The following is a 27,821-nucleotide window of genomic DNA, read 5'->3' as shown; positions in this document are numbered from 1 at the left end:
AGAAAGGGGAAAAGTACCAAGAGATGAGTTCTCTTGACTGAAGAGAAGATACGCTGAAAGCCATCAGCTTGCCCTCGGGGCCCTCAGCTCTCTGGGGAGCTCTAAGGGAAGGGTGAGCCTGGACCTACGACTCCGGACTCCTGGTCTCGGCCCCCAGGCCTGACCCATTCACTCAGACTCTCAATAAATACTTGTATTCAAAGACCTTACACGGGGACCACATCTGGGAAAACATCGCCGCACCCTCATCATAAGTCACAGGGGGAGACCCGAACTGGCCAAGCCATGACAGGAGCTGTGAGGGCGACAAAAGAGCACGGCAGGGATCGGACATCGGATCGCCAGAAGCCCTCCGCCCTCCTGGTTCGTAATGCCAGGGCCCCATCGCCGCATATCGCCGGACCCCGGTCCTGCCTCCGTCGCGCACCCTTCCCCAAGGCTGGCGGGGGTCTGGAGTCACCATCCCCGGTTCGGACCTACACACCTCGCCACTGCTGAGCTCTACACATCCCGCTCCTTCCACACAGTTCGCCGAGTCCGCGGGCCTTACTGAGCCGCGCCAGCCACCGTCCGCGAGGCCTTGGCGCGCCTGTGACGTCACTGTCGTGCGCCTCTCCCGCAACGAGGGGTGTATGGCTCTCGCACGGCAGCTGCGGCTGTTGTCGCTCGCAGCTCGGTTGCTTTTGGCGCCTCACCGGGACCTGACGGTCTGCGGTCCCATCGAGCCCCTGCCCGTGGTGCGCATCCTGCGGGCTCTACAGCGGCGGCAGGAAGAGCGGCAGAGTGGGCAGCGGGGCCCCCCGCGGCCGGTGCTGGCGCGACCTGGGCCGCTGCCACAACGACTGAGCTCACGTGCCGCAACTACTGAAGCCCACGCGCCTAGAGCCGGTGGCCCCCAACAAGAGAAGCCACCACAATGAGAAGCCGGTGCACCGCAACGAAGAGGAGCCCCCACTCACCGCAACTAGAGAAAGCCCACGTGCAGCAACGAAGACCCAACACAGCCAAAAGTAAACAAATAAATAAAATGAAAAAAGATACAATACAGTATTGTTAACCATAGTTGCCATGCTGCACATTACATCCCAGAACGTATTTGTCTTGTAACTGGAAGTTTGTATCCTCTGACCAGCCTCACCCATTTCCGCCCCCCCACCTCATCCCCATAGGTTAAAATTTTAAATAGAGGAGCCCAGATAAACTTCAATGAGCAGGTGACATCTGAGCAGAGATTTGAGTTAGCCAAGTTCGTATCTAATGGAAGAGCGCACAGGAGAGGTAAGGGCCGGTGCAAAGACCCTGGGGCAGGAGCTTGTCTGGTGTGTTAGAAGAACAGGAAGGAGGCCACTGTGGTTGCAGCACAGAAAGGAGAAGAGGGTAACGGAAGTCAGATACACAATGGATGGAGAGCAGTGAGCAGGCAGGACACAGCGGTCGGACCCCGAATGGCCTTGTCGGACGCTCTGCGGGCTGTGTTAGCGCTTCACGATAGGAGCCAGTGAAGGATTTTAAGGAGAGGAGTGGCACGACTGATCACATTCCCCATGATCACGCCGACTGCTGTATGAAAAACAGATTGTGGGGGCCACGGTAGACACTGGCAGATCATCAGAAGGCTCTTCTGCCACCGATGTCAGAGATGATGGTGGCTCAGGACGGAGAGATAGTAGGGGAGGTGGCGAGAAGTGGTCACATTCTAAAAATATTTTGAAGGGAGAGCAACAGGAGTAAAACGAAGAAAATCCAAATCCCGTGGCCCAGAGATAACTGTTAATTTATTTATTCTAAGCAAACTCGGTCCCTCCTAAAAACCACAAAGCTTGCCAAGGATGCTCTTCTCAGAGGTACTACCTTTGTACTACTCAGCCCACTCCGGCATGCCCTCCCCCTCTGCCACTCTCCCCAAACCGCTCTGATTCAAGTCACCAATTACCTCGAAGTGGCTCAATCTATGAGACACTGACCTGTCCTCAATCGTGTTCTGCTAGCAGCACATGGCACGGTGAAGCCTCCCCTCTTGCTTGATCTCTCTCCTCCCTGGGTTCGTCGACCGCACACTCTCCCAGGTTTTCTCTCTACCCCTGCTTTGCAGTCTCTTTTCCTGGTTTCACCTCCTGCCCTCACATGTTGAGGTTGCTCCTCAGTCGTGGGCCCTCTTCCCTGCTAATTTCACACATCCTGCCCCACAAATTTATTCACTCCCATGGTATAAACTACTGGCCACGATCATCTCCAAAGGCATCCCAACCTCACACCAACTGCTCAAAACACATCCCCACTCGGATGTGTTAAGGGCATCTCCTACTCCACGTGTAGAAGACAAAGCCTTGATCAACCTTCCTAAGCTTCATACTCCGTCTCCAATTATTTATTCAGCGGACACTTACTGAGCCCCTAAGATATGCCAAGCACTGCTAGGCACTAGAGACAGAAAGACGAGGCAGGAGGGTAAGGTTCAATAGAACAGAGGGTTATAGAAAGGGAACTTACAGATACGTGTGAAAATAAAAGTGTGCATGGTGCTATGATGGAGCACTTACGTAAGGCTGTAGGAGTCTAGCTCAGCAGCGAAGAGACTGATGGGGGTTGAGGAGGGCCTCCTTCAAAAAATAATCTCTGTGGACTTCCCTGGTGGCGCAGCGGCTCAGAATCCGCCAGCCAGCACTATTTACAATAGCCAGGACATGGAAGCAACCCAAGTGTCCATCGACAGACGAATAGATAAGAAGGTGTGGCACATATATACAATGGAATATTACTCAGCCTTAAAAAGAAACGAAATTGAGTTACTTGTACTGAGGTGGATAGACCTAGAGTCTGTCATACAGAGTGAAGTAAGTCAGAAAGAAAAACAAATACCGTACGCTAACACATATGTATGGAATCTAAAAAAATAAAAGAGTTCTGATGAAGCTAGGGGCAGGGCAGGAATAAAGACGCAGACGTAGGGAATGGACTTGAGGACACGGGGAGGGGGAAGGGTAAGCTGTGATGAAGTAATAGAGTAGCACTGACATATATACAATACCAAATGTAAAATAGCTAGGTAGTGGGAAGCAGCGGCGTCGCAAAGGGAGATCAGCTCAGTGCCTTGCCACCACCTAGAGGGGTGGGATCAGGAGGGTGGAGGCAGACTCGAGAGGGAGGGGATATGGGGATATACGTATGCATAGAGCTGATTCACTTTGTTATACAGCAGAAACTAACACACCATTGTAAAGCAATTATACTCCAGTAAATATGTTTAAAACAAAACAAAACAAAAACAAAAACAAGAATCCACCTGCCAATGCAGGGGACACGGGTTTGCTCCCTGCTCCAGGAAGATCCCGCATGCCTCGGAGCAACTAAGCCCACGAGCCACCGCTACTGAGCCCGTGCGCCACAACTTCTGAAGCCCGCGCACATAGAGCCCGTGCTCCGCAACAAGAGAAGCCCCTGCAGTGAGAAGCCCGTGCCCCACGACGAAGGGTAGCCCCTCCTCGCCGCAACGACAGAAAGCCCACGCGCGGCAACGAAGACCCAACGCGACCAAAAATTGATTAATTAAAGCTTATATTTAAAAAAACAAACAAAAAAAAATCTCTGCTGGGAATTCCCCGGTGGTCCTCTGGTTAGGACCCTGTGCCTCCAGTTCAGGGGGCCTGGGTTCAATCCCTGGTTGGGGAACTAAGATCCTGAAAGCCGGCACCGCAGCCCAAATAAAAATGAAATAAAATAAAATGAAAAAAGAAAGGATCTCTGATTCAAGGTCTAAAGGGTGAGAAGGTGTTTGTCGGGCCAATACGTGGGGAGAAAATTTTTCCCATTTCAGTAAGTAGCACCTCCATTTACCCAATTACACACCATTAACCCACATTCCCCACATCCAATTCATCGCTTACTCCTATTCGCCTCCAAGCCATCACTAACCTTCCAAATATGACTCTAACGTGCCTGCTTTACTCCACCTCCAAGGCCACCACTGTGCACAAAGCCAGTCTCCTAATGAGTCTCCCCAAATCTTCTCCTGCCCCCTCCTATCCATTCTCTTACAATAGCCAGTGTGGTGTCTGAAAAAGGCATCTCTGCTAACACCACTTCCCTGTTTATACCCTGCAATGGCTTCCCACCAACTTTAGGATAAATCCCAAACAGATGATGGACTGGAGGTTGGAAGACCAGAAGGAGGTAGGGTGTTAGGTTAGAAAGAGGGATAAAGGGTCTAGGCAAACAGCGAAAAGGGCTGAAAAGAAAATGATCGGCACTTGTACAACAGTCCGGATGCAGGCAGGAGAATGCAGGAATAGCGAAGGAATACGAATAGCCAGCCACTTTTTATTTCTGCAATGCCTTTGCAATTCCCAAAGTGCTTCACTTATAACTGTGATTCTCAAACCTAGCTGTACATTGGAATCATCTGGAGAGATTTTTAAAACTACCAATGGCCAGGCCTCACCCCATTTTAATCAGAATATACACTTCACTAGGGCAGGAATTTTGTCTGTTTCACTCACTGTCCATATGAAAAGTACCTGGGACATACATGGTGCTCAGAAAATATATACTGAATGAATAAATGAAGGAAGGAATGTACCACTATCACCTGAGATCCAAGGAGACATTCTTTTCAAAACTTAGGGAGTAACCAGGCAACGTCAGTTACCATGGCAGCCCTGGGAAAAACATTACCATGTGACACTAACATTCCCAGGAGCCTACATTTGTTTCCACAATAGGTAAACCTTTCTCATTTCAAAGTACTATAATGTGAAATATGCATCTCAGTCAGAACTAGAGGTTACTCAATGTCTGCTGTGATCGGAGGAAAAGAGAAGGGCCTTACACAGTATCTAAAGCAATGACACGAAGAAACTAGGGTCCACGGGCAGAGACACACAGGCTTAGATAGGCTCCAATCTCTATGACATTCTGAGGAGATTCACTTTGTAAGGGCTCGAGCACGAGAAAGCAGCCACTAACCAGCTACCCTGTCTCAAATATGTGGAGAAAGTCAATGTAAATGCTTACCTATGTATTATTCTTTTCTGATCATTCTTTCAGCGTAGCCCTTCTGGCTTTGTGCAAAGCGATTCTTTGTTTTGTACCTGAAAAATGAGTGAGTGGCACATGTAAATGGATGAAACTTGTCAGAGCAGACATCCAAGGAGCTCTTCAGCTAACGAACGAGGAGCTCCGAGTTCTGGGAGAGAATCGTAAAAGTAGTGTAGAATCACAATATCTTAGAGCATCCTTTATATGAAATCCCCTCTTGCATATCACCAGTCACTGGTCATCAGCCTATACATGAACTTTGCAGTGACAGAAGACCCAGCACTGTCTAGACAGGTCTAGGCACTTCTAGTTGCTACAGCAGTCTATATCAAATTCAGAATCTGACTCCCTGTCACGCATCAGTCCCAGTCTGCCTTCTGCAATGGTACACCCCATGGCACACCTCATCTCTTTTCCATCTGGCCCATTTCCCAAACACATGAGGACAATTTTGTTCTTCCTAAAGCTCTCTTCTCCCACGTCACCTTCCTAAATCACTCCTTCCTTCCTGTGTTTATGACTTTGAGGAGCCCCCAAGGTTTTCTCATCCCAAGGCCATGACAAGCAATGGCATCAGTGTGCCTGCTACAGATTCTAGGAAAGGGGCAGGGCCACACAAGGGTCTGGCAAATGTGACTGACAACCTGAAGGGAGAGTACATGTGAGAACCTCAGCCTCTCTTCAGTCCTCAGCCTCTATCCAAGGTTTCTCCATAGCACACTATTGACATTTTGGGCCAGATAATTCTTTTGGGGTGGTGGGGAGGGCTGTCCTATGCCTTGTACGATATGTAGTAGCATCCTGGCCACTACCCACTAGATGTCTGCAGCACCGCCCCACCCGCCCCCACACCCCGGATGTGACAAAGAAAACTGTCTCCAGCCATTGTCAAACGTTCTGGAGGACGGGTGATGGCAAAATCACCCTCACTCAAGAGCCACTGCTCTTTCCAATGACTCTGTTCACCCATGAGGACTCAAAACCCTCTCCCTCTGCTGGCTTAGCATTCAACTCTCCAGAACGTCTATCGTGTATCAAAATGCTATTTGAAATTTGATAGTATTTATCTCTATAACGGTGTCTGATGAAAGTAAAACTCTTTCGCCAGATGTTAAGAACCTCCCAGGTGATTAATCCACGTTTACCTTATCTCCTACCCAAGACACTGGAAATTACAGAAGTGATCGGACACCCATTTTCGGTATCCGTTCAGGAAGTACCTGTTGTCTAAGGCTTTTCGGCAACCTGAACAACTGAACTAAAGTAAAATATTCTGCCTGACCGTGGCTTTGTGAGACAAGACACAAACCTGTAGCAGGACCCTCCTCTCTGCTGTTTACGGAATTGAGGTATCTGACTGGAAAGCCGTTGGAGGTGAACTACCCAAGAAAGCAGTGGGTTCAGGATGAGAATTTGGAAAGGGTGACAAGGGAGGGGAGAATGAACCTCAGCTGAAAAGAAAGGGGAAAAGTACCAAGAGATGAGTTCTCTTGACTGAAGAGAAGATACGCTGAAAGCCATCAGCTTGCCCTCGGGGCCCTCAGCTCTCTGGGGAGCTCTAAGGGAAGGGTGAGCCTGGACCTACGACTCCGGACTCCTGGTCTCGGCCCCCAGGCCTGACCCATTCACTCAGACTCTCAATAAATACTTGTATTCAAAGACCTTACACGGGGACCACATCTGGGAAAACATCGCCGCACCCTCATCATAAGTCACAGGGGGAGACCCGAACTGGCCAAGCCATGACAGGAGCTGTGAGGGCGACAAAAGAGCACGGCAGGGATCGGACATCGGATCGCCAGAAGCCCTCCGCCCTCCTGGTTCGTAATGCCAGGGCCCCATCGCCGCGTATCGCCGGACCCCGGTCCTGCCTCCGTCGCGCACCCTTCCCCAAGGCTGGCGGGGGTCTGGAGTCACCATCCCCGGTTCGGACCTACACACCTCGCCACTGCTGAGCTCTACACATCCCGCTCCTTCCACACAGTTCGCCGAGTCCGCGGGCCTTACTGAGCCGCGCCGGCCACCGTCCGCGAGGCCTTGGCGCGCCTGTGACGTCACTGTCGTGCGCCTCTCCCGCAACGAGGGGTGTATGGCTCTCGCACGGCGGCTGCGGCTGTTGTCGCTCGCGGCTCGGTTGCTTTTGGCGCCTCACCGGGACCTGACGGTCTGCGGTCCCATCGAGCCCCTGCCCGTGGTGCGCATCCTGCGGGCTCTACAGCGGCGGCAGGAAGAGCGGCATAGCGGCCAGCGTTGCCCCCCCGCGGCTGATGCTGGCGCGTCCTGGGCTGACGCTTATTTCAGTGCGGCGACCCGACTTGAACCAGCCGGCTCACCTCACGCTGGGCTCTTGGAACCCGCGCCACTCTCTTCATGGGGCTGGAGGAATCGGTGCACCCACGCGGACCATTTCTCCATCGAGTGCGCGCAACATGAGGCTGCAGCGCTGCGGAACCTTTCGCCCAAGGGCAGCTGCACTGAAGTGTGTCTGGAGGTCCCCGTTCTGAGCGTGCTACAGGAGGCTGCTCCCGAAGTTGTTCGGTCCACAAACGTGCAGTCGAGTACCATTCCCCGACTTCTTCGCGGCCGCCACATTCTCTGCGCCGCAGAAACCGGCAGTGGCAAAACTCTCAGCTACATGCTACCTCTCCTTCAACGGCTGTTGGGCCAGCCAAGACTGGACCCCTGTCGTATCCCTGCTCCTCGACGCCTGGTTCTTGTGCCTTCTCGAGAATTAGCCAAACTGGTGCGTGCCGTGGCCCAGGCCTTGGGCAGCTCCCTGGACCTCCAGGTGCGGGAGTTAGGGGGAGGCCATGGCATGAGGAGGATCCGGCTGCAACTGTCCAAACAACCTCCATCAGATATTCTGGTGGCCACTCTGGGGGCTCTGTGGAAGGCCCTGAAAACTCAACTGATCAGCCTGGAGCAGCTCTCCTTCTTGGTGTTGGATGATGCAGACATGCTGTTGGATGAAATCTTCCTGGAACTGGTGGATTACATCTTGGAGGGGAGCCATATAGCAGAAGGCCCAGCTGACTTAAAAGACCCCTTCAATCCCAAAGCTCAGTTAGTGCTGGTGGGTGCCACATTTCCCGAAGGTGGAGGCCAGCTGCTGAGTAAAGTTGCCAGCTTAGACTCTCTAACCCCCGTTACCAGTGACAAGCTCCACTGCATCATGCCTCATGTCAGACAGACATTCATGAGGCCGAAGGGAACAGAGAAGGTGACTGGGTTGGTACAGATCCTTAGGCAGCATGACAGAGCATATAGGACTGGCGCCGCAGGAACTGTTCTGGTGTTCTGTAATTGCTACAGCACTGTGAACTGGCTGGGGTATATATTCTGGATGACCACAAAATCCAACACTTAAAAGACTGCAGGGACAAATGCCAGCCTCAATGAGAGCAGGCATCTTCCAGTCCTTCCAGAAGGGCTCCCGAGACATTCTTCTCTGCACAGACATCGCCTCTCAGGGCCTGGACAGCACCCAGGTGGAGCTAGTCATCAATTATGATTTCCCTCTCACCCTGCAAGACTACATCCACAGAGCAGGGAGGGTGGGCCGGGTGGGGATCGAGGTGCCAGTCACTGTCATCAGCTTTGTGACCCATCCCTGGGACGTGAGCCTGGCTCAGAAGATTGAACTGGCAGCTCGCCAGAGGAGAAGCCGTCCAGGACTGGGGTCCTCAGTGAGAGAGCCTTTGCACCAGCAAACCTTATTGCAGCAGGCTTATATATGATGCCATAACAGGGACCTTTCCCTCTGTGCTGGATGGGTGAGCACACTTGTCAGTAGGGTGCTCTGGGCTGCCTAGTCACCTTCTGAAGACCCGGGCTGCTGTCTGGCTTCAAAAGGTAAGTTGCTGGCCAACACTTGAGGGTGAACTACTGAGCTTGGCTCTCTGTAGCCTTTCACATGAAGAATAATGTCGATCTTGGCTCTGTATTATGTCATGGTTTCTAACAATAAGCGATGTTTCTATGGGTGCCCCTTAATAACAGTTTCCACTGGGGCAGAATTCAGTAGACCCTGAGAAGATTCACACTCCAAACTACCACACTTAGGACGAAGGCTCTTTCAATTGATGTTTTAGTTTAAATTTTGTTTCCTGCCCCCAAACATCCATTAAGCCTCCAGGAGAAGGAAAAGGGGATGTGACTAGCAATAAAGAGAAATTTTCTTCACAACAATGGCCATGGCAAGCTTAGGCACTTTTGGTGAAATCTCTCTGGGAAGTACTGGCAGAGGAATAAAAGGCAAACTGACACAGAAATATTGCTTGGTGTGCATTTCCAGGCTCTGCCTTCTTTCTCATCTCTTGGTGGCAGGTGGAGGAAGAGAAGAAAAGGTTAAACTTTTTTATAAACCAGCAGAATAAGCTTATAACATCCTCTCACTATCTCTGCATAGGTTCTAGTCTCTGCAGCATTATATAAGCTTTGCCCAAAGTAATGAACTGTTGAAAGTCAAATGTAATACTTCACCAAACAACTTAAAAATGCTTGTGCACTGGAAAGGGTTAAGTTGCAGAGAACACAAATGGACCCAGAGCAACCTTTGCCGAAAGAGAATATTGTGCTAAATGTACAGTCATAGCTCTTTTCCATATAAAGAAACAGTCAGAAGGATAAAAGAACTTGGTCAAAATCACACAAGTCAGTAGGAAAGAATCTGGTTTGTCTGTCCTCAGGGTTGTGTTCTTTAACCACCAGGCTAGCTTTTCTCAAATCTGATTCATGCATAGAATAACTATACACCTCTGCTTGCCTTGAATATTCCCTGTTTATACATATGCCTGCTGCAGTTTTTAATATTGCCCACTTTGACTCCCAAAAGCAACCGAGAATACACAATAATTTGGTCTCTCTATCCATGGACCACTGTGGTGGGACTGCCCAGGAAGCTTTTGAAAAGTGCAGCTTCCTGAGCCCTACTCCAGATCTAGATAAGTTTTCTGAGGGTTGGCTCAAGAATCCAGGTACAAGGCTTTTTAAGTGGTTTGGTGGAACCCCCCAGGTGATTCTCTCGCTCTCTTAAGTTAATAAACCGTTTATTCTGCCTCCCCCAGATGCCCAGCCAGGTCCTGTTAAGGTAGGAGTCCCCACACCACATCAGAGGGATGCTCCCAGCCAAGTAATCTCCGGAGCCTTGGAGATTCTGAATGGTCTCATGCTGGCCCACCTGCCGTGACAAACCTCCGCCAGAGCATTCCCCTTCACATTTTACCTTCTACCACTCCCAAAGGCAGTCTGCTCCAATGAGGCCTGACTTCGTCTGTCCTAACGGGCACCCACTGATTCAAGCAGTTTAGGGACAGAAGATGCTGTGGTTCTCAACCAGGGTGGCCCAACCTCTAAAAGGGTAGTCCAAGCAGTCTCTACCTCCTGGGCACATCCCCTCTGCAACAGCCCCAGTAAACGAAGGTCCCATCTTTGCTTTTTCAAGGTCGGCAACAGGGAGTCCCCTCCTAAAGAAGGTTCTCTCTCATTGCCACACTATCAAAAGCTGCCCCAAATGTGGTTCCTTCCTGTGGGCCTGATCAGGCTAAGGGCAGAGTTGTCTCCTTCCTTCTCTGAGTCGGACCAAGTCGTCTTACTAACCCCTCTTCACAGTGTTGACCATGATTTTCACGGGGGGCTGCTGCTGAGCCTTTATCTCATCCTTTCATGGTGGAGAGAGAGAGGATTATAATGATTTTTACTTCTAGGGAAGAGGGGAGTGTAATGATTATGTTGTCATTTTGTATTATGTCCTTTTGTCATGAATTTGTTTTGAATTTCATATTAAAATGGGCCCACCATTCCCACTTTGTGAGGTCACTCAGCACCCTCATTTTGCACCTTTAACATCTCTCTCAGTATCACTTGGAAATGTTTGAAACGGCATGAGCTTGTCCTCACATTCCTATCAGCTGTAAATCCGGAGCCCCGACATGAACGTAACCATTGAGCAGAACCCCTCTCCACTAGCTGTGTAACACTGGGTAGGCTCCTTAACATCTTGGTTTTTCTAAGCCCTCAGGTGTAAAAATGTGAGGGTTCTATGAATTTATATTTGGGGCAGGACAAGGTCGAGAAGAGTGTGTCTTTGCTTGTATTCTTCCAAACTGGAATGTCTTCCCTCTCTTCCCCATGGGTCCAGATCTCACTTGTCCTTCAGGCCCACTGCCAAGGAGCCTTCCCTGATTCCCCAGTCCACACAATTCTCTGCCTCTTAGGGTCAGTGCCATACAACCTAGCTGTCTCAACGTTAATCTTGCCTCTCAAGCCAATTTCAGAATGTGGGTCTCTCTTGCCCTCCTGGGGCCCCTGGGGCTGTACCAGCCCACCTGCACGCCCCACGTGGGGTGTCTACTAGACTAGGGCATGGGTGGGGAGGCCCAGGTGTGAGGGACCAGGCAGAGTACCTCTGCCTCCACCCTGCTCTCTTCCACAAAACTGCCCCTCCTCCTGAAGCCTGACCCGCAAGTCACAGGTTCCTTATTATGACCTCACTGGGTAGTGATGACCTCACAGGCCTTCTCACAGTTCCATGGCAGCATAACCATGGAAATGTGCTGCCCTCAGAGAAACTTCCCTACCAGTTCTCCACCAGATACCAATCTCTTTGGTTGTCTGAGAATGTCTGACCGGATTGTCTATATTTACTCAAACCTGTGCTCTGTTCCCTGGCTGGGCAGTGCAGCAGGTACACCGAGACTGGGCATCTGTAGAAGAGGCATGGTGTACACACAACCTCACCTGGCTGCCACATGTTCCTGTGGGGCTTGCCCACTACGTAAACCTCAGCACTTTCCCAGCTGTAAGTAATACCAGTGACCTGGAACACCTTCAGGGTCCCACAGTGCTCACTGCTGAGGACAAGTGAAAGGTCATCCCTGAACTAGTGTGCAGGAAGCTTCTGATCTTTATAAATGTTGCCTTCCGCTTTGGGCTACAGGATGCTTCCATTCAGACCCTTTCCTGGTTGGCCTCTTAGCAAAAGGCAAGTGCATTTTTGTTGGCAGATGGTAAACGGAGCAGTTTGAGGAAGAGGGCCACTCTTGAACCGCACCTTCAAACCCAGGCACCTCTGTGCTGTCATGTACACATCTATATCGGTCCCCTCAGACACATCCCATACTGAGCTGCTGAGTATTAGGGGAGAGGGTGGTGCCTTATTCATGGGAAGACCGGAAGAACCAAGGGGGGTGATGAAGTGCTAGTGAGACTGGAGGGCTGAGCAGATGGTGTCCCAGGAGGCTGGGTGGATGTGAGCCTACACTTGGTACCCAGAACCTGGTTCTGAGTCTCCTGATCACTCTGCCTCAGTATTTGGCCTTGTTCTAATCTAGATAAAAGTATCAGAGGGCTAGAGTTCAGTGTGGTTGTAACAGGCAGTATAAATGGGGCCCAAGAGGGGTTGCCAAGGTGGGAGGGGTCCTTAACCAATTTATATTAGATTATCTTTTTCCAAAACTTGAAAGACGTTTCCATTAAAGCCTCAGAAGTGACACACTGCAAGAAATGTTTTCTCTGTTGTGGAAGGGAGAGATGGAGAGGATCATGATTGCAATTTCTTTCGGGTTCTACTGTTTTCCCTGGCAACGGTGAAGAGACTACCTCACCTGATGCAGCCGTAGGCTCTAGGAATTGCTTTTGCAGCCAGTGTCCCTTCTCTAGGGATTCATAGAGGTGATGGGCCAAGTCTGTGTTTGGGATGTCAAGTAGATTAAAGGTCTTCAGCCAGAAACTGGGAGAGACATGAGAGGGAAATTCTGGCAGGAGACTGTGTACAGCAGAAGTGACTGATCAGTTCTGATTTTCTTTGCAGCAGCTGCGGCTCCCATTTCTCCTCCTAAATCTGGTCACTACCATGTCCTCAACCGAGGGTGTGGAGAAACGCAGTTGGGCCGGCATGGGGAGACATACTGCCGGGTTGGTGGCTACCGGGCCTACGGGGATGCTCCTTTGGCCATGCCAGCAAAGGCGGAAGCCGAGAAGCCAGTCCCCAGATGTGCTCCCGAGAGAAAGCAAGCTCCGGAAGAGTCGGACGAAAATCTCGGTTGCTCCAGACCCAAAATCCGGCGATTGTAGCATGGTGCCAGGAGGCGGACTCCACAGAATCTTGCTGGCTGAACCATTCTGAAGACAGGGCAATGGTTTAACTGCCTAAGACAGCGAATGCCTCTTCCTGCAGTGACCCCTCCCGCCCCCGCCACTGCCCACTACCACAGATTAGAACCTGCGTCGTTCTGTCTGAGCCTTCCTCAGCCAGGAGCCTCCCTGCACACTAAATGGCCATAAGCCAGGAGCCTCAGAAAGTGAGGTTTGAAATGAGAGCCTGCCCTGAACATCCCAGGGCGGAAGCTGGCCTGGAAGAAAACCTGGCATTCCTCTGCTCAATCCTCACGGGCCCCTTTGTGAGCTGAAGAAAGTGAAGTCTGCACTCTGCGAGCCGAGGAGGATGCAGGAGCAGAGACAGGGTGCAGAGAAGCCTTAGCAGTCTACCACATGGGCTCCTGCCCTGAGCCATTGTCAGCGGCCACCACCACAAACCAGTGGGGAGCTGGGCTTTTTGAAACTGAAAGCAGCAATCTGTGGCTTCCCAAAGAGCCTCCTGCCTGGGGTCTCAGGAGGCAGGATAGAGAGGCCCAGGAAGCCCTGCTCCCTGAAGCAAGAACAGGATGGAGAGTCAAGCAGCACGCACCCTGTCCCGAGGTTCACATGCTCCTTTATTGCCAGGCCTTTCCGTCCCCAGTGGCGTCCCTTACTGCTCAATAAAATGCTTTTCTGTAACAGATTTCTAGGGTCGCCAGTGCTCAGACTTAGGTCACTACCCCTGTGCTAGGCACTCCTGCCACCTGGGAAAGGTTCCAAAGGTGGAACAGCTCCAGGGGGTGCCAGGGATCAGAGCAAAAACTTGAGAGGCTGGGGATGCAGGAGTTTGGGCACAGTCCCTAAATCATCTCAGTGGTTGAGCTGCTGTGAGAAGGCACATCCCCAGTGTGCGTGTGTGTGTTGGGGGGAGGGGGTCCCTAGAGGAGGCAGCTAGCGGGAGGGCCTGAGGCTGGAAATGGGGAATGGCGTGCAGCCTCTGAGCAAGCACAGGCACTTAGCCCTTGAGGTTTCTGGGAAAGCTAGAGCCACAAGGGCCACGAGATAAGGCAAGTGTAGCAGCAGAACCCAGGTGCCAGGTCTTTCTTCAGAACCTACACTTCTCCACGAGGCCGGGCCTTCCACGCTGAGGTAGGAGGGATCCTGGCCAGAAGGTCAGGCAGCAGCTCTGGGACGAAGGTTGCTGCGGTGGGGGCTCTTCTGCCATGGAAGCGACTTCATTTCCTTCCACACAAATAGCCTACTGACTGAGTTCCTGCTCTGTTGAGTAAAAGGGTCGTTGACTCTCCCCAGAAGGTTGTTCAGTTCACATCCCAAAAGTCCCTCTATTCAGGCCCTGGGGAGGTGTAGCAACTCCTGAGGGCGCTCTCCTGAGGCTGGCTGACAGAAGTGGGGGAGGCTCCTGATAGTTCCCAGGCGCTGGTTCAAGTCCCCAGAGAATGGTCATGCAGGTTGGGGAGTCAAGTAGGAGGAGAGAGAAGGTTGGGGGCAGAGGGCCCCATCCTGAATCCAGAGCTCACAAGGTTACCCCCCCCATTTCCAGAAACTATCTCTTCCCCCACACCAGCCCCCATGGCCCAGTACCGGGAAACTGGGAGCCCAGAGCACTTGTGGCCACAGAGACACTCACACGCAGCCCTCGGGGTGGGCGGGGCCGGCTGCGGGCAGATGGGGACGAGATGTGCTCCCGGGAGGCCACGGGCTGCAGGTGGCCCTCTGAGAGAAGCACCCCAGCTTGGACAGGAAGGTTAGAGGCGGGGGAGAGCAACCTAGGGCGCCCCCTCGGAGCAGTGGGTGTGGGAAGAGGGGCGGAGGCGGAGGGAACCCGCGATGGGAGGCGAGTGGGCTCTCAGCAGAGGCCAGCTTAGCCCGCGGGAGCTGCCTCTGAGCAGGGGGCGGGAGGGCAGTGCCACCCTGTGGCTGCCGGGCTTCCTGGATCGCGGCTCTCCACACACGGGTCGCAGGATCCTGTGAATCTGTATCCCCTCCCTCACCCCGCCCCCCTCGCGAGGCAGCGCCGCTGGGTGGCCTGTGTCGACGGGCAGAACCCCATCGCCCGCCCCTCTCAGACCCGCCTCTGCCCGCCTGCCTTGCCCTGCGCAGCTTGCGGCCCGGGGGCCTCGAAGGTCCCCGTGCACGCAGCCAGCGGCCTCTGCTGTGCCTGCTGCTCCTGCTGGGTCTGCTGCTGTGATCGGTAACCCTCGTGCAGACCACGCTGGGCACCTCCAGCAGCCCAAGTCCGCGGGAGCGCACGCGGGCCACTTCCCGCTTGTGGAAGGGTGGCTGCAGTGTGTGCGGGCTGCTGGGGGCCGGTGGGGGCCTAGCCTGGCCCTGGGCAGGGGAGGAGGTCTGGAGCATGCAGCGCTAGTGGGGAGGCTCCCTCACACCACCCCTGGATGTCCTCTCCATCATCTACGGATGCCCTTCCCCTTCTCTGTCATCCCCTCCCTGGCGAGAACCCCTCAGCCCAGGCCTCAGCTGCTCCTAGTATAGTCTGTGTGACAGTGTGAGGTGGGGGACCCCCAGGCTGGCCCAGGCCAGGCAATGTGTCCTGCCTGATCCCAAAACCTAAGGAGCCCACCCATTTGCCTTGACCTCCCTCCAGCCACAACAACATGCCCCTGGTCCTGGGGCAGTTTTACCACAATGGGCTACAGCATGTTAATCTGCGCAATTTCAGCCATGGCTAGACCAGCTTGGACAGGCTGAAAGACAGTCTCGTGGGTGGCCAGGTACCAAAGGGACACACAAGGTGCCACCATGGCTGCTGGGGAATGTGGGGCACTTTGGGGGCCTCAGAGACCACAGGTTACTCACATTGGAACGAAGTTACCATAGTGACCTGGAAAGTGCCATGCCATGGATGCTGGGGGCTACAGGGGTCACAGTGAGCCCACCTGACGGGCTGCCAAGTACCACAGAAAAAGCAACGCATTACATGTGACTTCTGGGCACAGTAAGTGCTGTGCCAGCTGAGGAGGCTATGAGAAGCCCAAGGAGTTCCAAAGCCCAAACTAAGCCCCGGCCTTCCCTCAGTTCTGGTCAGCCTACGTCCCATGCCAGACCCACGAACGGGATGCTGTGCGCCTCACCCTGGAACAAATTGACCTCATCCGCCTCATGTGTGCCTCCTATTCTGAGCTGGAGCTTGTGACCTCAGTTAAAGGTAGACAGGGGACTTCCCTGGTAGTCTAGAGGTTAAGACTCCACGCTTCCACTGCAGGGGGGTCGGGTTTGATCCCCGGTGGCGGAACTAAGAGCCCTCATGCTGCGTGGCACGGCCAAAAAAAAAAGGTAAACAGACTGGTGGTAGTGGGTGTTAGGGACTTCAGTAAGCTACCCCTGCCTCTGAAAATGATCATCTGACCTACGTGCCCCCAGCTCTCAACAATACCCGGAAGTTGGCTTGCCTTACTGGTGTGGAGGGCGGGCACTCACTGGACAGTAGCCTCTCCATCTTGCGTACCTTCTATGCGCTGGGTGTGCGCTACGTGACACTCACCCACACCTGCTACATGCCCTGGTGAGCACCTGAATATATTCAGGAAAAAACGCATTCGCCCTTTTTGGCCAACCAAACAAGTGGGCAATGCAAATCAACACTGCAAAGAAGTCTCACTAGGCATCGGTCAAAAGGGCCATGCTGAAAAAGTGTAAAAACCAGAAATGCAGGGCAAGTCAAGGAGAAAAGGGAGCTTTTTTACGCTGATGGGCGTGATATAAATTGCCAACGGCCACTCTTGAAAATTGTATGGTGTTTCCTAAAACATCTAAAAAACAGAGCTACAGAGCACAGGGCACTTCCACTCATGGGCTTATATCTTGAGAAAACCAAAAATCGACAGGACACAGGCACCCCAAATTTTAGGGCTTCTGTGTTCACAAAATCCTTGACTCGGGTACACCTTAAGTATCTCATGAAAGAGAAAAGTGGATAAACAAGTTGTAGTACTTATGTACAATGGAATATCACTCAGCCATGAAATCAATGTCCTAAGGCTAGTAGCAGCGTAATGAGTGGATTTAGGTACGATGATTCTAAGAGAAATACGTCACACAGATAAAGAAACTTATCATAAGATATCAGTTATAGACGGAATGTAAAAATCGCTACATGAACTAAATTACAAAACAGAACAGTCACACATTTAGAAAACACACTTATGGCTGCTTAAGGGGAAAGGTGAGGTGGGGTGATGCATAAAACAATAGTTTGAAATTAGCACAGATACCGTTCCATCAACCAAATATGTAATAGAAAAGACCTACTCATTGCTCAGTGAACTGGACTCAACACACCTTATTCACCACAGAAGAATATATCCGCGTAGTAAGAATCTTAAAAAGTATTTATTGATATTTCTCGGTAAGTGAATATAGTGGGTGTAAAGGGGCACAAACACAGCATTGAAAATCAGCTAAATCCCATTATAAATACAAATTACAAAAAAAAGCAAAGATAGTGAAAGAGAGAGAAATTCTTACAAAATTCGTTCAGTGGCTGTGATGCAACCTGGATTGACCACATCTAGACCCACAGCTGGAAGAGACATAAGGCTGGACACTCTTGGGGGCGACCGGATTGGTGAGGTTGTGTGAGCAAATGCAGACCCTTTAAAGTAATACTGCGTGCTACCCATTCCATGGGTCAGAAATCTCCAGGTTCAAGGGAATCTTCCTACAGCTAAAACATGCATGGGAAACCCAGAGGATGGTACACCATATGATCGGGAAACGTTTCTAAAACGCACCTCATTTTTCATCTCGTGGTGCTCGGGTTCGCCATTCCAGCTGCTTTACCAACAAGCTCCCCACTTGGAGAATCAGCACCTTTAACCTCCTGTTTCGTACAGTTTGCAATTTGTCCAGAGGTTGAATGGGTAGAGGGGGAACCAATGAGAGATCAGCTCTAGGTGTTTGGACAGACACATGTCACTCTAATTTCCAATCAGGAAGAAGAATTAACCAAAGGCTCTGCCTACCCCCCGGAACCAGAATAGGGCCTGAAGCAGTCCTGCGGTTTGGAGGCCAGCTCCTAAAAAGGCGAGTTGAAAAATGGATCTCAGAGGCACTAAAATTCACAAACCTGCAGGATAATAAATGATAACTTTCATACCTTATTGAGGTAAGGCAACGAAGAGGATTTGAAAACAAGGCAGAATTGCAGGAAACCGTTTTCAAGAGGTAGATCGGAGTCGCCTTTAAAGCACATGAAAAGCGGCAGAACTTCGACAATGATGCAGTTGGCCAAAAAGGGCGTACGTTTTTTTTTCCTGAATATATTCAGGAAAAAACGCGTACGCCCTTTTTGGCCAACCAAGCAAGTGGGCAATGCAAATCAGCACTACAAAGAAGTCTCACTTCGCATCGTTCAAAAGGGGTTTTACCATGTTTGAAATTCCAATATTTTAGCCTGACACGTTTTTGGATTTTAGAAAAAAAAAATTTTTAATGAGACAAAAAATCTTTTTTATGACCCAAAAAGACAGCAATAGTTTTATATTTTTATCTATTTCACTTGCACACAAAAGTCTCATGGGGTTATGTAAAGCAGTCCTGTTGGATGCTGTGCATGGTGCAAATATGGATTAAAGCTTTGGAATCTTAAGCTTCACTCATCTGAAACTTTTAAATTAGGATGCAAGCAATCCTTTCCAACATTTGAACAGAGAAAGACACTGTTTTTATTTTATTTGTCAGGTAATTAATCTGTCTTTTGCCCCAAGGAGAGAAACACCTGGCACTTCTATCAATGTGTTGTACAAAAATCTTTGAACACAGAGTGCAAGCAGAGGCTGATACAAGATGTGAAAGAAAAAAAAAAAGAGAGAGAGACCCCTGTGGCATTTTCTCCTAACTTATTGCAATCTCCCATTTGAAATGTGGGAATAATCAATCTTCTGAGGAAAAAGGCCCAAGGAAGCTTTTTGCTTTTGTGGAATAATGCAATGCCTAAAGATTTCATGAGGCAAGAAGAATTAATGAGAATGACCATGAGAAATCAAGAAAAGTCAGATCCATGGATGAAGTGATGTTTACCTCTGTGAATCAATAAGAAGTAGGAGCAAATGAAAAGAGAGCTGAATACAACATTTTCTGAATAAATGTAACCTTGCAGCTGTCATAGACAAATTAATGCTCACTATGATACAACATATTTAATTCAGAAAGTTAACTTAAATTTAAAGCTTAACAATTAGATTTATTGAAGAAACGAAAACATATTTGTGGTTTAGAATATATAATGTGTTCTGCAACAGATAAGAAGATTACATAAATAAATAGAAATAAGACTAAATAGAGGAAAATAACAAATTAGATGTTATTAACATTAAAAACTGACACTCATCTAAAGAAAGAGGAGAGACAGAAAGACAGAAGAACTTATATCAAGTATATATTTAAAACTCCTAAATAAGAAGTCTTCAGATGTTAAAAAAAAAAAAAGTCTTCAATAAGAAGATAATGTAATAGCAAAGATGGGAAAAATATACCAAAAGATATTTCAAGAAAGAGAGTACAGAACGTTAAGTAAACATATCAAAAGATGCTTGGCTTCTTAGTAGTCAATTAAATGCAAAAAGTCATACCTGGAATTATCACTCACCAACCAGAAAGTTCAAATGAAAATGACAGGTATTATCAAGTTTGACAAGAATGTGTGTAATCCTTGAATCTCATTCACTGCTGCTGAGGATGAAAAATCATACAAATGTTTTGAAAATATTTAGAAATATCTAAAAAGATAAACAGATGAAAGCTATGAGTCAAAAATTTTACTACTACATGTATATTGAACAATAATTTATACACATACCACCAAAGCTCAAGTTCTAGTATGTATATACCAGTGCAATTCTCAATAGACCCAAACTGAAAATCACTCATATTGTAATACATTTTGGAAAAAATTAATTAATAGTTAAATATTTACACTATGGAATCCTATGCAACAGTGTCAGTGCATGACAACAACAACAGGCAACCATACAGGCGTATTCATAAACAACATAAAATAAAAAAGCCCAATCCAAAAGTGATTTTACTGTGCCATTACATTTATATAAAATACAAAATACAGGTAAAGTGATCTTTTTGTTAGATACCAGAACAATATTAAACCTTAAGGGGAGTCACTAGAATTGGACAAGGGGGGTTCTGAGTATCTGGCAATTTTCTGTGTCTGTATCTAGAAGCTATGTATAGAGTGTATGCAGATTCTGAATTTTCTGAAATTTGTCATTTCCTTACAAACCATGCATATTTTTAGTTGTTTTTTATACATAACAAAAAGTAAAAATGATAGACTAGGGAAGGTAATTATATTAGCACTTTAATATCCATGCTTTTCAAGGTGGAAGTGAAAGGTATTAAATACTTGACACTGTGATTACTTCTTAAAAGTAAGGTGAAAATTTCAGATTAATAAATAAGACATACTTCTTCATATATCATCCTCAAAGAGGAGGGGTAGAAAGGAGTATTATTATTTTTTATTTAATATAGAACAGTTAAGATAGAAAATAATGAAAACAGACTAGGTTTAAAAAAGAGCACACTGGACTTCCCTGGTAGCTCAGTGGGTAAGAATTTGCCTGCCAATGCAGGGGACAGGGGTTCAATCCCTCGTCTGGGAAGATCCCACAGGCTGTAGAGCAACTAAGCCCGTGTGCCACGACTACTTGGCCTGCGTTCTAGAACCTGCAAGCAACAACTACTGAGCCTGCGTGACACAACTACTGAAGTCCATGCACCTAGAGCCCATACTCCACAAGAAGAGAAACCACAGCAAGGAGAAACCCATGCACCACAATGATGAGTAGCCCCTGCTCGACACAACTAGAGAAACCCTGTGCAGCGTCGAAGACCCAACACAACCATAAATAAATAAAATTAAGTATTGTGACTTGTGAGATGACTCACTCATGTGGCTGTAAGTAAGAGGCCTCAGCTCCTTGCCACATGAATCTCTCCTTAGGGCTGCTTGAGTGTCCTCATGACATGGCAGCTGGCTTACCACAGGATGAGTGATCTAGCAGAAACCAAAGCAGAAGCTCCAATATCTTTTATACCTTTGGAAGCTGCACTTTGTCATTTCTGCAATGTCTTATTAGTTAAAACATCAGCCCTTTTCAACTGTGAGGAGGCACACAGGTGCATGATGACTGGGAGATAATTAGGGTATGATTAGGGCCTTCTTGGAGGCTGGCTACCAAGGTGGCTGACTCACCGAACACTGAATTTTGTTTTCTTCACTGATGGAGAGAAAATGGTGAGTGAATCTCATTGGTGTTCTTTGAGATGTACCAAAGCTAGCTCTTGCTCTCACCCCCAGCTGTGTGACTGAGAGGGTCTTGGTGCTCCAGCCGGGTGTCAGGCCTGTGCCTCTGAGTTGGGAGAGCAGAGTTCAGAATACTCGTCTACCAGAGACCTTGGGCACCTTGTAATATCAAAACGGCAAAAGCCTCCCAGAGATATCTGTCTCAATGCTAAGACCCAGCTCCACTCAAAGACCAGTAAGATCCCGTGCTGGACATCCAATGTCAAACAACTAGCAAGACAGGAATGCAGGCCCAGCAATTATCAGAGAGGCTGCCTAAAATTATAATAGGTCACAGACACCCCAAAACACAACACCGGATGCGGACCTGCCCAACAGAAAGACAAGATCCAGACAAACCCACCAGAACACAGGCACCAGTCCTCTCCACCAGAAAGCATACACAACCCACTGAACCAACCTTAGCCACTGGGGGCAGACACCAAAAACAATGGGAACTACGAATCTTCAGCCTGCGTAAAGGAGACCCCAAACACCGTCCACAAAGCCAAATGAGAAGACAGAGAAACACAGAGCAGATGAAGGAACAAGGTAAAAACCCACCAGACCAAACAAATGTAGAGGAAATAGGCAGTCTACCTGAAAGAGAATTCAGAGTAATGATACTAAATATGATCCCAAATCTTGGAACTGGAATTGAGAATATACAAGACATGTTTAACAAGGACCTAGAAGAACTAAAGAGCAAACAAACAATGATGAACAACACAGTAAATGGAATTAAAAATTTTCTAGAAGGAAACAATAGCAGAATAACTGAGGCAGAAGAATGGATAAATGACCTGGAAGATAAAATAGTGGAAATAACTACCACAGAGCAGAATAAAGAAAAAAGAATGAAAAGAATTGAGGACAATCTGAGACACCTCTGGGACAATGTTAAACACACCAACATTCGAATATAGGGGTCAGAGAAGTAGAAGAGAAAAAGAAAGAGACAGAGAAAATATTTGAAGAGATTATAGTTGAAAATTTCCCTAATATGTGAAAGGAAATCGTTAATCAAGTCCAGGAAGTGCAGAGAGTCCCATACAAGATACACTCGGGCCTCCCTGGTGGCGCAAGTGGTTGAGAGTCCGCCTGCCGATGCAGGGGATACGGGTTCGTGCCCCGGTCTGGGAGGATCCCATATGCCGCGGAGCGGCTGGGCCCGTGAGCCATGGCCGCTGAGCCTGCGCGTCCGGAGCCTGTGCTCCGCAACCTGTGCGCCACAGCAGTGAGAGGCCCGCATACCGAAAAAAAAAAAAAAGATACACCCAAGGAGAAACATGCCAAAACATATATTAATCAAACTATCAAAAATTAAATGCAAAGAAATAATATTAAAAGCAGCAAGAGAAAAACAACAAAAAACATACAAGGGAATCCCCATAAGGTTAACAGCTGATCTTTCAGCAGAAACTCTGCAAGCCAGAAGGGACAGGCAGTACATATTTAAAGTGAAGAAAGGGGAGAAGCTACAACCAAGATTACTCTACCCAGCAAGGATCTCATTCAGATTCGACAGAGAAATTAAAACCTTTACAGACAAGCAAAATCTAAGAGAATGCAGCACCACCAAACCAGCTTTACAACAAATGCTAAAGGAACTTCTCTAGGCAGGAAACACAAGAGAAGAAAAAGACGTACAATAACAAACCCAAAACAATTAAGAAAATGGTAATAAGAACATACATATCAATAATTACCTTAAATGTAAATGGATTAAATGCTCCAACCAAAAGACATAGACTGGCTGAATGGATCTGAAAACACGGACCGGTATATATGCGGTCTACAAGAGACCCACTTCAGACCTAGGGACACATACAGACTGAAAGTGAGGGGATGGAATAAAATATTCCATGCAAATGGAAATCAGAAGAAAGCTAGAGTAGCAATTTTCATATCAGAAAAAAGAGACTTTAAAATAAAGACTATTACAGGAGACAAAGAAGGACACTATATAATCATCAAGGGATCAACCTAAGAAGAAGACATAACAATTGTACATATTTATGCACCCAATATAGGAGCACCTCCATACATAAGGAAAAGGCTAACAGCCATAAAAGGGGAAATCGAAGGTAACACAATCGTAGTAGGGGACTTTAACACCCCTCTTTCACCAATGAACAGATCATCCAAAATGAAAATAAATAAGGAAACACAAGCTTTAAATGATACATTAAACAAGATGGACTTAATTGATATTTATAGGACATTCCATCCAAACACAACAGAATACACTCTTTCTCAAGTGTTTGAGGAACATTCTTCAGGATAGATCATATCTTGGGTCACAAATCAAGCATTGGTAAATTTAAGAAAATTGAAATTGTATCATGTATCTTTTCCGACAACGCTATCAGAATAGATATCAATTACAGGAAAAAATCTGTAAAAGAATACAACCACATGGACGCTAAACAATACACTACTTTATAACCAAGAGATCACTGAAGAAATCAAAGAGGAAATTAAAAAATACCTAGAAACAAATGGCAATGAAAACATGATGACCCCAAACCTATGGGATGCAGCAAAAGCAGTTCTAAGAGGGAAGTTTATAGCAATACAATCCTGCCTCAAGAAACAAGAAACATCTCAAATAAACAAGCTAAACTTACACCTAAAGCAATTAGAGAAAGAAAGAAAGAAAAAAACCCAAAGTCAGCAGAGGAAAGAAATCATAACGGTCAGATCAGAAATAAATGAAAAAGAAATGAAGGAAACAATAGCAAAGATCAAAAAAACTAAAAGCTGATTCTTTGAGAAGATAAACAAAAGTGATAAAACCATTAGCCAGAGTCATCAAGAAAAAAAGGGAGAAGACTCAAATCAATAAAATTACAAATGAAAAAGGAGAAGTAACAACTGACACTGCAGAAATACAAAGGATTATGAGAGGTTACTGCAAGCAACTATATGCCAGTAAAATGGACAACCTGGAAGAAATGGACAAATTCTTAGAAAAGCACAAACTTCCAAGACTGAACCAGGAAGAAATAGAAACTATAAACAAACCAATCTGAAGCACTGAAATTGAGACTGTCATTAAAATCTTCCAACAAACAAAAGCCCAGGACCAGATGGCTTCAAAGGCAAATTCTATCAAATATTTAGAGAAGAGTTAACACCTAGCCTTCTCAAACTCTTCCAAAATATAGCAGAGGGAGGAACACTCCCAAACTTATTCTATGAGACCACCATCTCCCTGATACCAAAACCAGACAAAGATGTCACAAATAATGAAAACTACAGGCCAATATTACTGATGAACATACATGCAAAAATTCTCAGCAAAATACTAGCAAAAAGAATCCAACAGCACATTAAAAGGATCATACACCATAATCAAGTTGGGTTTATCCCAGTGATGCAAGGATTCTTCAATACATGCAAATCAATGTGATACACCATATTAAAAAACCTGAAGGATAAAAACCATATGATTATCTCAATACATGCAGAAAATGCTTTTGACAATATTAAACAGCCATTTATGATAAACCTCTAGAAACTAGGCATAGAGGGAACTTTCCTCAACATAGTAAAGGCCATATATGACAAACCCACAGTCATCATTGTTCTCAATGGTGAAAAAGTGAAACCATTTCCACTAAGATCAGGAACAAGACAACGTTGCCCACTCTCACCACTATTATTCAACACACTTTTGGAATTTTTACCTACAACAATCAGATAAGAAAAAGAAATAAAAGGAATCCAACTCGGAAAAGAAGAAGTTAAGCTGTCACTGTTTGCCACTAGATGACATGATACTATATATAGAGAATCCTAAAGGTGCTACCAGAAACCTACTAGAGTTAATCAATGAAGTTTGTAAGGCTGCAGGATACAAAATTAATGTACAGATATCCCTTTCATTCCCATACACTAAAGATGAAAAGTCTGAAAGAGAAATTAAGGAAACACTCCCATTTACCCATGCAACAAAAGGAATAAAATACCTAGGAATAAACCTACCTAAGGAGACAAAAGACTTTTACTCAGAAAACTATAAGACACTGATAAAATAAATCAAAGATGACACAAACAGGTGGAGAGATATACCATGTTCTTGGATTGGAAGAATCAACACTGTGAAATGACTATACTACACAAAGCAATCTACAGATTCAATGCAATCCCTATCAAAATACCAATGGCATTTTTCAGAAAACTACAACAAAATATTTCCCAATTTGTATGGAAACACAAAAGACCCCGAACAGACAAAGCAATCTTGAGAAGAAAAACAGAGCTGGAGTAATCAGAATCCCTGACTTCAGACTATACTACAAAGCTACAGTAATCAACACAGTATGGTACTGGCACAAAAACAGAAATATATATCAATGGAACAGGAGAGAAAGCCCAGAGATAAACCCAGACACATATGGTCACCTTATTTTTGATAAAGGAGGCAAGAATATAGAATGGAGAAATCACGGCCTCTTCAATAAGTGGTGCTGGGAAAACTGGACAGCTACAGGTAAAAGAATTAAATTAAAAGACTCCCTAACACCATACACAAAAATAAACTCAAAATGGATAAAAGACTTAATGTAAAGCCAGACACTAGAAAATTCTTAAGGAAAACATAGGCAGAACACTCTATGACATCAATCACAGCAAGATCCTTTTTGACCCACCTCCTAGAGAAATGGAAATAAAAATAAAAATAAAAACATGGGACCTAATGAGACTTAAAAGCTTTTGCACAGCAAAGGAAAACGTAAACAAGATGAAAAGACAACCTCCAAAATGGGAGAAAATCTTTGCCAATGAAGCAACTGACAAAGGATTAATCTCCAAACTTTACAAGCACCCCCTGCAGCTCAATATCAAAGAAACAAACAAGCCAGTCCATAAATGGGCAGAAGACCTATTAGACATTTCTCCAAAGAAGATATACAGATTGCCAGGAAACACATGAAAGAATGCTCAACATCACTGATCATTAGAGAATTGCAAATCAAAATTACAATGAGGTATCATCCCACACAGGTAAGAATGGCCATCAATCAAAAAATCTACAAACAATAAATGCTGCAGAGGTGTGGAGAAAAGGGAACCCTCTTGCACCGTTGGTGGGAATGTAAATTGATACACAGACACTATGGAGAACAGTATGGAGGTTCCTTAAAAAACTAAAAATAGAGCTACCATATGACACAGCAATCCCACTACTGGGCATATACCTGGAGAAAACCATAATTCAAAAAGAATCATGTTCCACAATGTTCATTGCAACTCTATTTGCAATAGCCAGGACATGGAAGCAACCTAAGTGTCCATCAACTGATGAATGGATTAAAAAGATTTTGCACATCTTCAATATAAAATGGAATATTATCAGCCATAAAAATAAATGAAATTGAGTTATTTATAGTGAGGCGGATGGACCTAGAGTCTGTCATACAGAGTGAAGTAAGTCAGAAAGACAAAAACAAATACTGTATGCTAACACATATATATGGAATCTAAAAAAAGAAAAAAATGGTTGGGAAGAAACTACGGGCAGGACAGGAATACAGACGCAGACGTAGAGAATGGACTTGAGGACATGGGGAGGGGGAAGGGTAAGCCGGGACGAAGTGAGAGAGTGGCATTAACTTATATATACTACCAAATGTAAAATAGATAGCTAGTAGGAAACAGCTGCATAGCATGGGGAGATCAGCTCAGTGCTTTGTGACCACTTAGAGGGGTGGGAAACGGAGGGTGGGAGGGAGATGCAAAAGGGAGGAGAAATCGGGATATATTTATATGTATAGCTGATTCACTTTGTTATACAGCAGAAACTAACACACCATTGTAAAGCAATTATAGTCCAATAAAGATGCTAAAAATAAATAAATAAATAAATAACTTGTACCTCCCCCAAATTAAGTCTTTTTAAAAATAAATAAATAGGGCTTCCCTGGTGGCGCAGTGGTTGAGAGTCTGCCTGCCGATGCAGGGGACGTGGGTTCGTGCCCCGGTCTGGAGCCTGTGCTCCGCAACGGGAGAGGCCACAACAGTGAGAAGCCCGCGTACCGCAATAAATAAATAAATAAATAAATAAATAAGGGTACTCAATAACATGGTAACTCTAAACCTAAGTATTTTCAATACTACAGCAAAGGTAAATGGATTAATGTCTCCTATTAAACTGTAATTTTTTATATTATGTGCAACTAAAATTTTTTCCCAATATACAGGTAAAATAAAATAATTACTTTAGAAAGGTGAAAACATTCCATGTATTTAAAAACAGTAAAACAATAAGCATATGATATGCATCTTAGATAAAGTAGTGTTTAATTTCAGAACAATTTGTCATTATTGTAACTAGTACTATTATCCCAATTTCTTAAAAATATTT

At 46.7% G+C, this 27,821-nt stretch overlaps 1 protein-coding gene, 1 long non-coding RNA gene and 2 pseudogenes across 8 annotated transcripts in view; 3 read left to right on the top strand and 1 right to left on the bottom strand.

Annotated features, from left to right (window-relative positions):
- The window catches only part of LOC132502331 (uncharacterized), a 68,410-nt gene that overhangs the window by 14,873 nt on the left and 25,716 nt on the right, over positions 1-27,821 (bottom strand). For all 7 annotated transcript variants that reach the window (XR_009534473.1, XR_009534471.1, XR_009534475.1 and 4 more), the window contains one exon: positions 5,011-5,087. This is a non-coding gene — a long non-coding RNA (uncharacterized LOC132502331). The remainder of the gene's footprint in view (positions 1-5,010; positions 5,088-27,821) is intronic.
- On the top strand, positions 633-8,916 carry LOC132502330 (probable ATP-dependent RNA helicase DDX28; annotated as a pseudogene).
- Positions 11,653-13,239, top strand: LOC132503150 (DPEP2 neighbor protein-like). Its single transcript, XM_060119560.1, has 2 exons — positions 11,653-11,719; positions 12,845-13,239. Exons 1-2 carry the CDS (start codon positions 11,653-11,655, stop codon positions 13,105-13,107), a joined length of 330 nt encoding a protein of 109 aa, XP_059975543.1. The 3' UTR covers positions 13,108-13,239.
- LOC132502672 (dipeptidase 2-like) lies at positions 14,959-16,655 on the top strand (annotated as a pseudogene).

This window comes from Mesoplodon densirostris, chromosome 15, assembly GCF_025265405.1.
Source record: "Mesoplodon densirostris isolate mMesDen1 chromosome 15, mMesDen1 primary haplotype, whole genome shotgun sequence".
In the NCBI taxonomy this organism is placed as follows: Eukaryota; Metazoa; Chordata; class Mammalia; order Artiodactyla; family Ziphiidae; genus Mesoplodon; species Mesoplodon densirostris.
Note: the sequence above shows the minus strand (reverse complement) of the source record. Positions and strands in the feature narration are given on the sequence as shown.

What these genes read in the sequence shown, in the direction of transcription:
- LOC132503150 (XM_060119560.1), top strand. Translation starts at nt 11,653, where the DNA reads ATGTCTGACCGGATTGTCTATATTTACTCAAACCTGTGCTCTGTTCCC. An exon ending in CTGGCTGGGCAGTGCAGCAG is followed by an intron (nt 11,720 to 12,844) that starts GTACACCGAGAC and finishes TTTTCTTTGCAG; the next exon opens with CAGCTGCGGCTCCCATTTCT.